This window comes from Asterias amurensis, chromosome 8, assembly GCF_032118995.1.
Source record: "Asterias amurensis chromosome 8, ASM3211899v1".
NCBI lineage: Eukaryota > Metazoa > Echinodermata > Asteroidea > Forcipulatida > Asteriidae > Asterias > Asterias amurensis.
Window position 1 is genome coordinate 12,700,103 of NC_092655.1, and position 14,303 is coordinate 12,714,405.

At 37.8% G+C, this 14,303-nt stretch overlaps 2 protein-coding genes across 2 annotated transcripts in view; one reads left to right on the forward strand and one right to left on the reverse strand.

The window, feature by feature from the left end:
* Window positions 1-1,667: 1,667 nt before the first annotated feature.
* LOC139941129 (ADP-ribosylation factor-like protein 3) lies at window positions 1,668-10,683 on the reverse strand. Its single transcript, XM_071937574.1, has 4 exons — window positions 10,418-10,683; window positions 7,814-7,979; window positions 6,415-6,596; window positions 1,668-5,049 (listed from the first exon to the last, which is right to left on the reverse strand). Exons 1-4 carry the CDS (start codon window positions 10,586-10,588, stop codon window positions 4,882-4,884), a joined length of 687 nt encoding a protein of 228 aa, XP_071793675.1. The 5' UTR covers window positions 10,589-10,683; the 3' UTR covers window positions 1,668-4,881.
* Window positions 10,684-12,216: 1,533 nt separating this feature from the next.
* The window catches only part of LOC139941130 (uncharacterized), a 36,923-nt gene continuing 34,836 nt past the window's right edge, over window positions 12,217-14,303 (forward strand). Inside the window, exon 1 of the mRNA XM_071937575.1 lies at window positions 12,217-12,313. The gene's annotated coding sequence lies outside the window, so the exon portion shown is untranslated. The remainder of the gene's footprint in view (window positions 12,314-14,303) is intronic.

The window sequence follows — 14,303 nt, forward strand, 5'->3', positions numbered from 1 at the left end:
AAAGTTGTGTATTCTACTAAACAGCTAAAATAAGGCCCTCCACTCTTTGTGCATTTTAACTACTCTGCATCCTGCTTTGTTACCATAACAATTTTGGCAACGATAATCAATATAGGAATTGTGCGAACAAATTCACCCATAGCTACAGTTCTATCATGCAATATGACACTATTGGTAATTACTCAAAATAATTATCAGCGTAAAAACTTACTTGGTGACGAGAATGGGGAGAGGTTGATAGTATAAAACATTGTGAGAAACAGCTTCCTCTGAATAACATAGTTTTCGAGAAAGAAGTAATTTTCCATGGATATGATTTCGAGACCTCAGATTTAGAATTTGAGGTCTCGAAATCAACCATCTAAAAGCACACAACTTCTTGTGACAAGGGTGTATTTTTCTTTCGTTGTTATCTCGCAACTTGACGACCGATTGAGCTCAAATTTTTACAGCTTTGTTATTTTATGCATATGTTGAGATACACCAAGTGAGAAGACTGGTCTTTGACAATTACCAATAGTGTCTAGTTTCTTTAAAGTCATGAATACAATGGATGAGTACTAGGGCCTTTCTCAAACCTCGCATTGGACTCCGGCTCTGTGCGCTGCTTACGCAGTGGAAACGCAGTGAGCAGTGCGTATGAGCTGGCCTTGTCAGGCTTATACATTTTTGGAGCAGCATGTATTTGGCACGTGGTTGTACATCAGCAGACTGGCAGACAGAGCCTGGGCCTGGAGCCCGAGCAGAGGTTTGAGAAAGGCCCCCAGTGAAAGTAAATTTCATGACTTGGGAGACCCATACTGGAGTTTGTTTTCTATAAAAACTGAAAATGGCCTCAACAAGATCAAGGCAAAGCGAGACGATACGATTTACCTCACTTAATGTAAACACATCAACTTATTAAATACAAAAAGGTGCACAACCAAAGCTTCTACATATAACACTTGCATTGGCAAATGGTCACTGCATTAGATTAGAGACGGAACGGTCACACCAGAATCTGCATTGTTCAAGTTGTTATACGGAAATAATTTTGTTTCTTCTTAGTAGTCACCACAATAAAACGTTAAAAGAAATGTTTTTGAAATCATGATCAGTTATGTTGAAACGTCACAGTCATACCTGATTATGCACAATGCATTTTTTTTCACTCACATTAATTGGTAAATGGTCAAAATCGTTCATTCTATTATTAGTTTAAATCAATTTTTTTTTGTTTTTAACTGACTGGCCTGTGTAGTGCAGGCGTACATAATGGTATATTTCACTAAAGAACTTTCAAAATCAAATTGGTGTACATTGTACAAAACACGTCACGCTGAAAGAGAGGGTATACCTTTCAGAATTTCTCAGTAACTTAAAGGAACACGTTGCCTTGGATCGGTCGAGTTGGTCTGTAAAAAGCGTTTGTAACCGTTTGTTATAAAATGCAGATGATTGGAAAGATGTTTTCAAAGTAGAATACAATGATCCACACAAATTTGCCACGAAATTGCGAGGTTTCCTTTTACTTTGCGAACTAACACAGTCGGCCATTTATGGGAATCAAAAATTTGACTCCCATAAATGGCTGACCGTGTTACTCGACGAGGTAAAAGGAAAACCGTGCAATTTCGAGGCATGTTTGTGTGGACCATTGTATTCTACTTTTAAAACATCTTTCTAACCATATGCATTTGATAACAAATGGTTACAAACGCTTTTCAAAGACCAACTCGACCGATCCAAGGCAACGTGTTCCTTTAATGGCCATACAAAAAAACGTACTTGGTAAGTAGCACTGCAGCTATAAATACATGTTGAGAAACAATGCCCTTCAAAGGAATGTGGTTTTAGAAAAAGGAATTCAAGAACTTTTCAATCTGAGAAACGTTTCCCAGATTGTGTATTCTAATTACGGGTTATGTGTGGACATAACCACTCCAGATTGATGATCTCTCAAAAACGCTTTTGAAATGAAATTTACACAGGCTTGTTTTGTTGTATATATCTACATTTATATAGGATTGAAACAAAACTAGCAAATCCAAAAACCAAAACCCAGAGGTATACTTTGCTATCAAAGGCACAGGGGTAGATTTCACAAAGAGTTAGGGAGATATACAAATTGCATGGATAGTCCTAAGTTAGGACGAGTAACTGGTCCTAACTCGAGATAAGACTAGTCCTAAATCTTTGTGAAATCCACCCCTGGACATGTTTGGTCAATACTCACCTGCAACCTATACATCCCAAATTGGGAGATTGCTTGCAGTACTAACCCAGATCCAAAATATGTATTAATAAAAACTTACTTGGTGATGAGCAACAGAAAGCTGTTGATAGTATAAAACGTTGTGAGAAACAACTCGCTCTGAAGTAAAATATTTTTTGAGGAAGAGGTAATTTCTCACAAAAAATTTGAGAAAGACTTCAGGCCTGAAGCCTTTCTCAAGTTTGTTATTTTATGCATATGTTCGGATACACCAAGTGAAAATACTGGTCTCTGACAATAACCAACATGTCTTACACCATTACCACATGTGGCTGTGGCTAAGGTCAGCATTCCTATTCTATAACCTTATCAATGCAGTCAAAGCCAAGAGCCTTAGTCAATGTTACCCAGTAAGGGAAACACCTTGCAGGAAATTATTCTTGCATTGGATAAGTTCAAAATAGATGGTTAGGGAAATGTACAATACATGTAGGTCTTTGGTTTCTGTTTTTTTTACCCTTACACCGATATGTATTAAGCTAAGTACTTTCCAGAAATCTGTGAACACAAAATCTATAGGCAAATCACTCGGGTGGGATTCAAACCCAAGACATTTGCATTGCTAAAGGAGATGTCTTACCACTAGACCACCGAGCTAGCCCGACAACTAGAGGCAGTTTGAAGTCGATGCGGTACCTGCTGCTTAGGATTCAAACTGCCTAGTTGTTAGAGCAGTGGCACATTAAAGGCAGTGGACACTATTGGTAATTACTCAAAATAATTGTTATCATAAATCCTTACTTGTTACCAAGTAAGGTTTTATGCTGATAATTATTTTGAGTAATTACCAATAGTGTCCACTGCCTTTAACTACATACTCTCTATATGTTCGTTTTAACCATCAGAAGAAGAGCATTGTAGAAAGTTTGGGTTGCTGTTGCTGTTTAGGGGTATGATGAAAAGAGGGGGTTACTTTTAACAAAAATGTACTTTTATCAAAGGAAGTTACATGGATACAGCACCACCTCCTTATATAAGTTCTCAAAGATGTGCAATACACATTTTATAGATGCAATAGATTAACAAAATTCTACATCTATACATTAAGAGCAAGAATATAGGAATACATTGTAGTAGATTAAAAATTGAAAGATTCCTTATTCCAATAAATGAATCTCTTCAATAATGTTTAAAAAATTGTCCAGGTGACGTCAGCTGATGTGCTTTTTCTTCTATGGTACAAAGCCGTTTTTTGTTTTTGTTTTATGAGATGATCTTCCCATCAAGGGAACTCATCAAACTCCAACGAGGGGATATAAACACCAAGCCGGCAACAGCCAATCTCTCTCATACTAAACATTGGTTTAACGTCTACGATTATGAATTGCACAAATCAACAAATTGTGATTCAGTATTAGACGACGATACTTACTCTAGTCAGTGTGAAAATCAGCGGTTAGCTTGGGAGATTCGAACCCACAACCTTGTAATTGCAAGTCTAGCAGTCTGACCGCTGGACCACAATGGAATCGACCAACAGTCGTCATGTTCAAAATGATAACCCCCGTGGGATACATGTACAGTACATCACTCATGTTTCCCTGAGCCATGTACATGCGTCTTTGTAGGACATCCTGTGATTGGTTCTTGACCGATAACAGTTCAGCACCATGCTCATAATAGCAGGTAATAAACCAACAGATGTAGCTTCAGCTTAAAATTCAAGTCTTCCTTCCCCTCGTCCCATTGTTGCTTGTGTACCAATAAGTAACAGTTTCTATCATAAACCCTCACCCTTCAAAATCATCTTTATCCTTTTTTTCCCAATATGAAGGTTTCCAGAGGAATGAGGCATGCAACTGCCCATTGAAAACAAAAAAAAGGAAAATTTTCAAAGGCACAACGCAAGTGCGGAGCGAGGCAGCCAAAACGCCACAGGACATGATACCCACAATGGTACCCTAGAAAATGTTGAGGTTTATTATGCTCTTAGGTGCATTGTTAGCATGTACATGATGTACTAGGCTTATTTTACATGATTGTAGTTGTACACTGTTGTTGCCAGTCATATACAGGCATATATTAGGCTAACAAACAAAAAATCACGTTGTTAAAAAATGCGGAATTCCGCGGTTGCATGCCTGAGGAATGGAGGACTTGGGCCCAGATAACATTACAACAGCGTATAACTGGGCCAGGCATTCCAATCTTATCCAAGTCCAAAAGTATTGGTGTGGATTGGATTAGGAGAAGAGATTACTGGAGGATTAAGGGCACCTGTGGCTTCGAGAGTCAGGGTTTGCAAATGTTACAGATCTCAATCTGTGCTTGGGTACAAAATCAATGTTCGCTTAACCTCAATCCCCCTTCCCTAAACCTGTATACCCTTTTCCCAATTGCTGTTTAACCTGTTAATTGCCACCCTAGGACCGTCCCAAAAATATTATCTGCTTGACACCCAAGCATGAAGTAAAGTGGTTGTAGGATTAGTCTTTTAAAAAAGGTAGTTTCTGGAGCTACATATATGGCAGTGTATATAGCCTCAATACGATTCATGGTTCTTTTAAAAAAACAGCCTAGGGGTCGTTACTGGAAGCTGCTGGCTCTTTTTTCTTTTTTTTTCACTCACAAGTTTGTCAGAGATATACAAAGCAATTATATAATAAAATGTGGCATTGAACTCTCTCTCAGTCCTTGGACAAGGATACCATTAATTCCATGACTTGTTTGACGTTGTCGCTTCCTGCGTTCAGTACTGTCTGTGTCTCCACTACATGGACCTCTCGTTCTTGGGACGGGACGGATGGACTGAGGGCTGATATAAACTCGGCTCCCCGCTTCGCTGTGGCCTGATCCTGGTTTTTAAAGAACGAAAAAGGGAAACAAATTGCAGTTAGTATTTTATATTTTTGCTGATTACTAAGATTCGTGCCTGGATTTACACAGAAGCCAAGGCCTCTGTTGCCCTGGGCCCAATTTCATAGAGCTGCTAAGCACAAAAATTTGCTTAGCATGACATTTCTTACTTAATAAAAACAGGATTACCAACCAAATTTCAACGTAATTTTCAGGATGAGCAAACAACAGCTGAATACCAGTAACAAGAACTATGCAACAAATTGAAACCTGGTTGGTAATCCGGTTTTTATACCAAGGAAGAAATTTCATGCTTAGCAAATTTTTGTGCTAAGCAGCTATATAAAATCGGGCCCTGGTGCCCCTTCAAAACTTGCTCATAATAATAATAATAATAGTAATAATAATAATACCAAAACTTATATAGCGCCCTAATCATGTAAACATGCTCTAGGGCGATGAACATGGAAAAATAGACAAACTAAAAAATAAGAAAATACGGAATTATATCAACAGGAACTAAAGATTTTCAACAGGAAATACCTTCTGCAAAATGAGAACAGATTTGCACTCTTGGATGAAATTCCAGGCCTGAGTGTTATAATCTGTGCGCTAATACCTTGCTGCTGTGTACATAATAGAAGTTCATCAACGTTCAATGGGAGTCGGGTCGGTCATTTTTGGAAAATTTGTTAATGTATAGATTGATCTTCTCATTAAATTGTTCCCATTTTGGGGCATTTCATCATCATCATACTTCGTCCTTAGACGGAATAGTAGAAGCAGCATTGATGAAGTGGTGCCAGGTTGCTTTGTCCCTCATGAGTTGTCGGGTCTCGGTTGGACCGAGATTACATGTACCCTCAACTTGGCAAAACTCAAATATTGATGACATGTATAGCTCTATGATTATGACTTTGGTGATCTTCACAAACGAAATCATTACAGTTTACATGGCTCAAATTTGTACACTGGACCACAAACCTGAGGCCTGTCTACCTAAAAGACTGCATAGCACCCATGTACCATCTAGGGAAGGCCTGCGATCGAGCCGGGACGTTACTCGTCTGTCCATCCCTAAGAGTAGCAGGCGGGTAGGCGATGGATCATTCAGTGTTTTCGAGCCAACTCTCTGGAACTCATTACCAAATACCACAAGGTCCTCTCAAACAGTTTCCGCTTTCAAACGCAACCTCAAAACTTATTTATTCTAGTGTATTATATTTGCTATTGTTTGTGTGTAAAGCGCATTGATCATTTCTTTGGAATCGCGCTATATAAGAGCTGGTTTTATATTGTTATTATTATTTTATTATATTATTATTACACTTTGTCTTGAAACCACCTAATAGGAGACACTTTACCTGTTTATTTGCAATGAGAACCAGGGGCACACACTTGAGCCTTTCATCGGCAAGAAGTTTGTGCAGTTCCTCTTTGGCTTCTGGTAAGCGTGCCTCATCAACGGCATCAACAACAAATACTAAGACGTCAGTTCCTTTGATGAAGTTCTCCCAGTACAGGCGCACACTCTGTTGGCCACCAACTAGAACAGCAAAATATTATTATGATTTTATGACCAATTGTCTAAACAATAATAATAATAACCGTATTTATAACGCGCCTTTTGCCAAAGGATACAAAGCGCCAGGTATTATTACTGCAAGGAGTTGGACGAAGTTTGAGATATAAACCCTAATCCTTAGCAACCATGTAATGGTTTACAAGGTGTTGTGGCGCAATATGCTGCCAATCCAGCCAGGAACACCGGGACGAACCCCCTCTCTTTACGATAAGTGCACGGGTTGTTTTACATGCGTTTACACAACACATGGGACCAACGGCTTTACGTCCCATCCGAAGGACGAAGCAATGGTTAACTGTCTTGCGTAAGGACACAAGTGTCATGGATGGGGATTCGAACCCACACTCTGCTGGTCAGAAGTTTGAATTCAGTGCTCTTAACCGCTCGCCCATGATGCTTCTTCCCATGTTTTTGTTCTTCTTGGGGGCAGGGGGGGAGAACGAGAGAAACTCAATATTAAAAGCTAAACTGAATAGCTGCCAGGTCACCGATTGCAAGAACACTTTACAGGTAAAATTAAGGCCTTTCTGCGCTACATGTAGCTAGCCAGTGAAAATTTGCTTGACAGAATTCCCTGCTTCCATAAGCGCTGATTCTTTGCTTACAGTAAGCAGATCCATGAAATTGGGCCTGTTTGGTTCAGGACTGCATTATAAGCAGTGGCTACAAAAGCAATGTAATTTTTTTACTTTATAAAACTTGGATTCAGGGACCTGATGAAAGCATAAAAAGATGAAGAGCTGCCCATAACAAAGCTAGAAACGAGATGCATACAAGAACTTTAAAAAGAAGGATCACTAAAATGAAACCTGAAACTACTGCTTTAATGGACATAGTCCGACTAGGCGTGTGGTTCAACCATACTTTGAGGGCCCAGAACCCCGTAGGCTATCGATTTGCAGATCACCCAACTCAGGCCTGTATGTCTCGTTTTTGAAAAGGCAAGGGCACCAAGGCATTTTCTCCTTGCTACAGGGCACCCTATGACAGGGCACAGTTTCTACTGTGTATAGCATTTTAAGGGCACCAAGGCAATGACCAAGGGGCTTGGAGGCAATCGCCTTCGTTGCCTCCATGAAGTATCAGGCCCAACTCAACATCTCCTAGTTAGGAACTAAACCTACATACCTACTCTACACCACAATTTAAAAAGATTCAAGAAAGAAACAAGACTTTACCTTCCCATATGTTGAGTGTAGCAGCTTTTGTCTGTACGCACATTACATTGAAACCTTCTGTTGGATCTGGAGGCCCTGAGCTTTCAGAATGTGTCAGGCAGCGTAGCAGACTGCTTTTGCCGGAGTTATCAAGACCCAAAACCAAGATGCGCTTCTCCGGTAAATCCTGAAATATTATATGTAAAAGAATATGTACATTTTAAATGGACATATTCAGGAAAATAAAAACTCTTGCAACAATACTTCTGCTACAGATCAGGGCCAAATTTCATAGAGCTGCTAAGCGGTCGCACTAAATACCGACAACTCACAACCCCTCACGACAACAAATTTTTAATGCACTTTAAAAGAACATAAGTCCACCATCAAATAAATGTAAAAGAGTCGTACATGTATGCATCTAACTCACTGTTGAAAAAATTGTATTTTTAACTGCAAAAAAAAAGGTTGTTTTACCCTGAATTAGTAACGACCGCAAAAATTTGCCATGTTGTCTTTCGACGTACAGTACCTGTAGTACCTGGATGTTACCATTATACTGCTGGGGTAAATTCTAAGGGTTGAGTTGTATTTTTGCCTTCTTTTTGGTATTAGCTGCTGCTTATTTCTGTAATGTAAAATTACTAAGCCGCCAATCTGGAATTTGAAGTTTCAAGGGGAGATCTAAATATCATATTTTGTTCCAACTCCATGAGAGGCACATAAATAAAATGGTAAATAATCATCTTGCATTTTGTATTACCTTTGCGGTGTAATGCTAATGGTATCATACAGGTATGTCAAAAGACAACACGGCTGATATTACCGTTCGTTACTAAATCTGGTTAAAAAAAAACTATTTTTCACAGGAAAAAAAATATATTTTTCAACCGTTTGAAAGTGATTTAGTAGATGCATATAACTCTTCTGCATCTTATGTTCAATTGTTCTCATAAAGTGCATTTAAAATTTGTTGTTGTGAGTTGCCGTGAGTAGTTGTGAGTTGTCAATATTCTCAGTGCGACCCCTGCTAAGTGCTTGTGCTAAGCCTAACTAAGCACAACAATTTGCTTAGCATGAAATATATTCCTTGATAAAAACAGGATAACCAACCAACCAAACTTCTATTTGTATGGCGCCACCACTTTTTTATTCGATATGTATGATGATTTGAAATAATTTATCGTAGCGTCATACGTTATCGACCCTCATATGTTTTCGGTCCCCAACTTTGATTCCCGTTTACTGCGAAATTGTGCAAGCTGCACCGGTGACAGAAGCTATGCAGTTTACTCACGGTCTGTATTTTCATCAGGCTTAATCATGCTGAGAATAAAGTTTCCTGTCGTTGGTTATGCTCAAACATTTATAAAATGATTGATTTTTGGTACTAATCACTAGTGCATTATTATGCCAACATTCAAGTGAGTCAAAGAAACATCATCCAACCTCGAAAGTTCAAAACAAAACTACTATCTGCTAGATTGAGTTTCATTCTGCTTTAGTCACTAGATTGATCACGTGAGGTGGTTACTATTTGGGATTCTATGGTGCGCAAATGTGGGGAAAATATTAAAATATTTTAAGTGAAAATGACAACAATTTTTTAAATTTATTTACTGCATAACTGTTATAAATTCCGATAAGCGTAATAAATATTAAGTCTACATTTAAGAGAAAATATCATAGATTGGTTTCTTATCTCCTGAAACCAAACATTACTGGTCTGAAATGGGGAAAACGGATTGTTATGAAGTGTGAGTGCATCAAGGGGGGGGGGGGGGGGGGTGGGGTGTTTTACTTTCATGCCTTATGATATCTCTGGATTCTAATATAGTAGCCATAATGCCTTAGGACAAAAATGTAATTAAATTTGTTAAGTACTAATTGAATAATAGGAATAATATTTTTGATTTACTTTGCCCGCCATACTAGCTTCTGAATATTCAATAAAATACCAACCAATGAAAGGTGTGAAAACATATGACGTTGCTCCAATGTTGTGCATGCACTTGTAAGCACTGTCAATGGCGGACTGTCTCTCGCAACGCAAAACCAAAACTTTAAAAATTTCAACACACCATGAAGTGAAAGTGTTATTGTTAAAAAATTGGCTAGATGATTTGAAAAAAAAAATATTTAGTTTTTGATTGTGAACAATTTTCCTGTTATCCTACTGAAAACACATGACACCAGGATACCTCAATTGTCAATTGAGGGGTGACCGAGAGATTTCCCTTTTTGTTAAAATTAGTGAAAAAGTGGTGGCCCCTTTCAGCAAGATAAAAAAAAGGGCAGATGGATGCAGAATTTTAGCCCTACTCTGTACAGTTTGTAGTGTAGTGGGATAACTTTCCGTATGGCGCCACCACTTTTTCACTCATTTTTACAAAAAGGGATATCTCATTGAGGTAAATTAGATACTATATTATTTCATTTCGAATGAAAAAGTGGTGGCGCCATGCGGAAACTTTTCCGTGTAGTGTAACTAAACAGTAAAAGAAACAAGTGTAAACCACTTGCTTGGGTGTCCCTTGCTTGCAGTCAAACTCGCCATTGGTTCACACACACTTAATAATTGAACAAGAGAAGAAATCCGATTGCCAAAAATCAATGTTTTCATACCGTCTCTGCAACCTCCTGGATGGCCATGTCACCCCCTTGAAGCTCGGCAGACTTCCTCCTGTGTCTAAGGATTGCGTAGACAACCCCAGTAATAACGGCTCCGGACCCAACGATAACCGTAGCCTTTTTCCACAAACACAAATCCCTGAACCAAGTTGCACCTTCCGCCATGTTACTTCGGTAACCCAGTAGGTCTTGACCTGTCACACTGTTTTTTCCAATTCATTACGTTTACGTGTGAAGTGCATTTTCTAGCGGTGGGGATGATCCAGACTGTTTCTGAAAGACTGGGACTGGACAAAAGAGACGAGCGCCCTCTAATGGCGGAGAAGAGAACAGCGGTCAAACAAACACGCAAAAGCAGTTTGTTTTTGCAGAGAGCAAGTTTTTGAGTTTTGCAGTAAACAATTTTTTTGAATTCTTTCATCTTAATAAAATTATAGCATTGTACATGAAAAATAAAGCAAGGAGTAACAACGGACCATATAAAAGCGATAAGGAAAAAGCTACACTGAAAACTGAAAATAATTATTTTAATTTATTATTATGTTATTGATTTATTTAGTTTGTTTGTTTATTTGTTTGTAGATGCTTCCAAAAAAGGGACCGCAGTAAAAGTTTCCAAAGGTCCCCAAAGAGGTTGTATGCCTTCAATCTAATAAACTGTGATTCAGTTCAGAAGCTCAGTAATCGTTTATAACCAGCTTGTTTACTTAAATTTATATAATATCTAGCTATGATGACAAGTAAATAAAACCCAACATGTTTTGGAAACAAAAAGCACAAAACTTGTACTGGTATACTTCAAAAGTCTCCTGGGGTCATTTTAATTAAATAATTAATCAAACAATTAGTCAAAACTAAAGCACATGGATAATCTCGCGCGACCAACAAAACATCTGCCAAACGTGATTATAAAGACTAAAGACTGAGACTGGGTTTTTATAAAGAGGGGGCCTTAGTGTTGACCTCCGTGGTGTAATAAAAACATTAATTTTGCGTTTTCGAATTGTTATAAGCAGTTTAGACACCGTATTAAAAAAAACTCAAATTGTTTATTTTAATTTTCAATTACTCTTTTTGACCCACGTCTACTTTGAGTTCGATTACCCCGAGCATGGCGAGGTAGTAGTCCAAATAGTGGCCCATGTAAAACAATGTTAAAGGAACACGTTGCCTTGGATCGGACGAGTTGGTCAAAACAAAAGCGTTTGTAACCGTTTTTTATAAAATGCATATGGTTGGAAAGATGTTTTAAAAGTAGAATACAATGATCCACACAAGTTTGCCTCGAAATTGCGTGGTTTTCCTTTTACTGTGCGAACTAACATGGTCGGCCATTTATGGGAGTCAAAATTTTGACCCCCATAAATGGCCGACGTGTTAGTCGACGAGGTAAAAGGAAAACCACGCAATTTCGAGGCATGTCTGTGTGGATCATTGTATTCTACTTTTACATCTTTCTACCCATATGCATTTTATAAAAAACGGTTACAAACGCTTTTGTTTTGACCAACTCGTCCGATCCAAGGCAACGTGTTCCTTTAATAGCGGAACTTAGAACCTTTTGCGTCCTAATTAGCAGTTATATAAAAAGATGATGCCGCATCATCAAAACCATCATCCATAAATACTGTGATTATTTCCAGAAAGAACCCCATAATGACCCCCCCCCCAAAAAAAAAAAAAAAAAAAAACCCAAAACCCCAAAACTTTGTCAGTCAGGATCACAGAGCGCACGCGTCATAAAATGAATAAACATTACAGGAGATCACGTGACAAAATTGATAACAAGATGGCGGCGATTTAAATGAATAATATGGGAGCGTCAACCTTCTCAAAATATTTGCAACGTAACGACGGAATTTCTTCTCATTTGTTGAAGTGTAAACAGATGTGAGTATCCTTAAATTTTATGAACTGTTTTGAGTATTGCTTGTGTGAAAATTTAAGACCTATATACTAGAAAATTGCCGTCAAACTAAAATCTAGCTTAAAAAAATAACAACAAACACGGACGTCGTCAAATTGTGTGAGTGACAGTTGTGTTTTGAGGCCAGATGAATGTTGACTTGGTTTGGGGTTACTCTTTTGTCTCGGTCTTTTCGAGAAAAAAATCCCAATAAAAATAATTTTAGGCATCGATATCAGGATCTAGAGTTCATTTATGCTGTGTCGTCACCCTTTTCGCTCATATTTATTTAATTCATGTTTTGTACTTCTACGGTACTCTACGTCGTAGGGGGCCTACTTCTACTTTTTCTAGTACTTTCTAGAAACATTAATATTAATAAAGGCTAGTTTCTAGATGTTTCGTATTAATTTTTTAAATTCTTAAAAATTGCAACTTACTTAAATAAAAAAAAACAGCTTACCGCTGATTTCACAATGACTAGAATAAATATTGTATCACAATTTCTCGACTTGTGGTTGTGCAACTCATAAATCATCTAGATCATAGATGTTAAAACAATATTTGTATGAGAGAGATCGGTTGTTGCCAGCTTGGTCATAATGTTGGTGTTTACATTCCCTTGTTGTGGGAGTTTGCCAAATTCCCTTGATGAGGATCGAGGGGAAGATCAGATAAACAACAAACAACAAACTTGTATTTCCCTGTTTTTATTTTTGGCGGGGTAAAAAAAAAACAATTATTAATAATATTAGGCAAGTGAAAAATAATTTACGCCAAACTGAAGGCCGGTGGCGGTTAGTAATTAGAGTCATCATGGTCATGAAGTTGATTGTTGTCATTATCATGTCATATCAAATTCAAACTATAGATGATGATTATGACTTAATCATTTCTACTTACTTTACTATTATTATTACACTGCCTACTTGTTAATGTTATTGTTAACAATTAGGTTAGATTTGCGGCAAACACCACACCATGTGAAAACCTAGTGTTGGTTTAGTTGCGATAACCCTCCTCCCGATGGCGAGGAGGGTTACGTTATCGCAACTAGTGTTGATGGTTCTGAAAGGAAGCCGATAACTCAATGCTTCGATCAGTATGCTCTGATTGTCTTCAGTAGAAATACAAAAGTAAACTGCAAACAAAGGCAATTGGTTTTTACAACCGTGCCACAATTTTTAATTTTATGAGGCCTATGTTATAGTTGAACCAAGTCTAAAACATAAATTACTAATTGTTATTAACAAAATGAATGCCTCTATTTTAGGCCAAGTAATATAAATAACATGTTGCTTGTCCCCGCCCGCCTCGATTTTGGCGGCCGCATCGATTTTTTTAATAAAATAATAAATAAATAAAATAAATTGAAGTCAATTTACATTATTGATAGCTATTTCAGTTGTACCTTTCATTTTTATTGAGCAATTTCATCATCTTTCTTGCATATGTAGGCCTACAAAAAACGCCATCAAAACGCATGAGAAACTTGGTTTTGAAGCGTTTTGCCCTTCACGTTTGCATGCCACTGTTTTATGCACCATGGCGTGATGCTACACACACAGAATAACTTTGGAGCAAAAGCGAGAGTAACTCTTTGGAAAGAATAACAATGTATCAAAATAGACACAGAAACACACACAGAATTTCAGGACATACAGAACATACTCATAAAACCATAAAAACCATCTTCACAAATATGATATGGCGGCCATATTAGACATGGTGACCATCTTGAAAAAAAATTGAAAATAACAAATAACAAGGACCTCCCTCACCAACTTTTTCAAAAAGTCCGGACGAGCAACGTGTTATTTATTTTACTTGGCCTTACTTTTTAGTATATATTGAAAAATTCTTAATTTTGTAATCATGAATGGCTTAGAGTGTTCCAACATTTTGATTGTGTGTAGTTGAAATGTGATCACATTTTATACACGTATGATACATGAAAAGAAAAAAGGGCAAAAC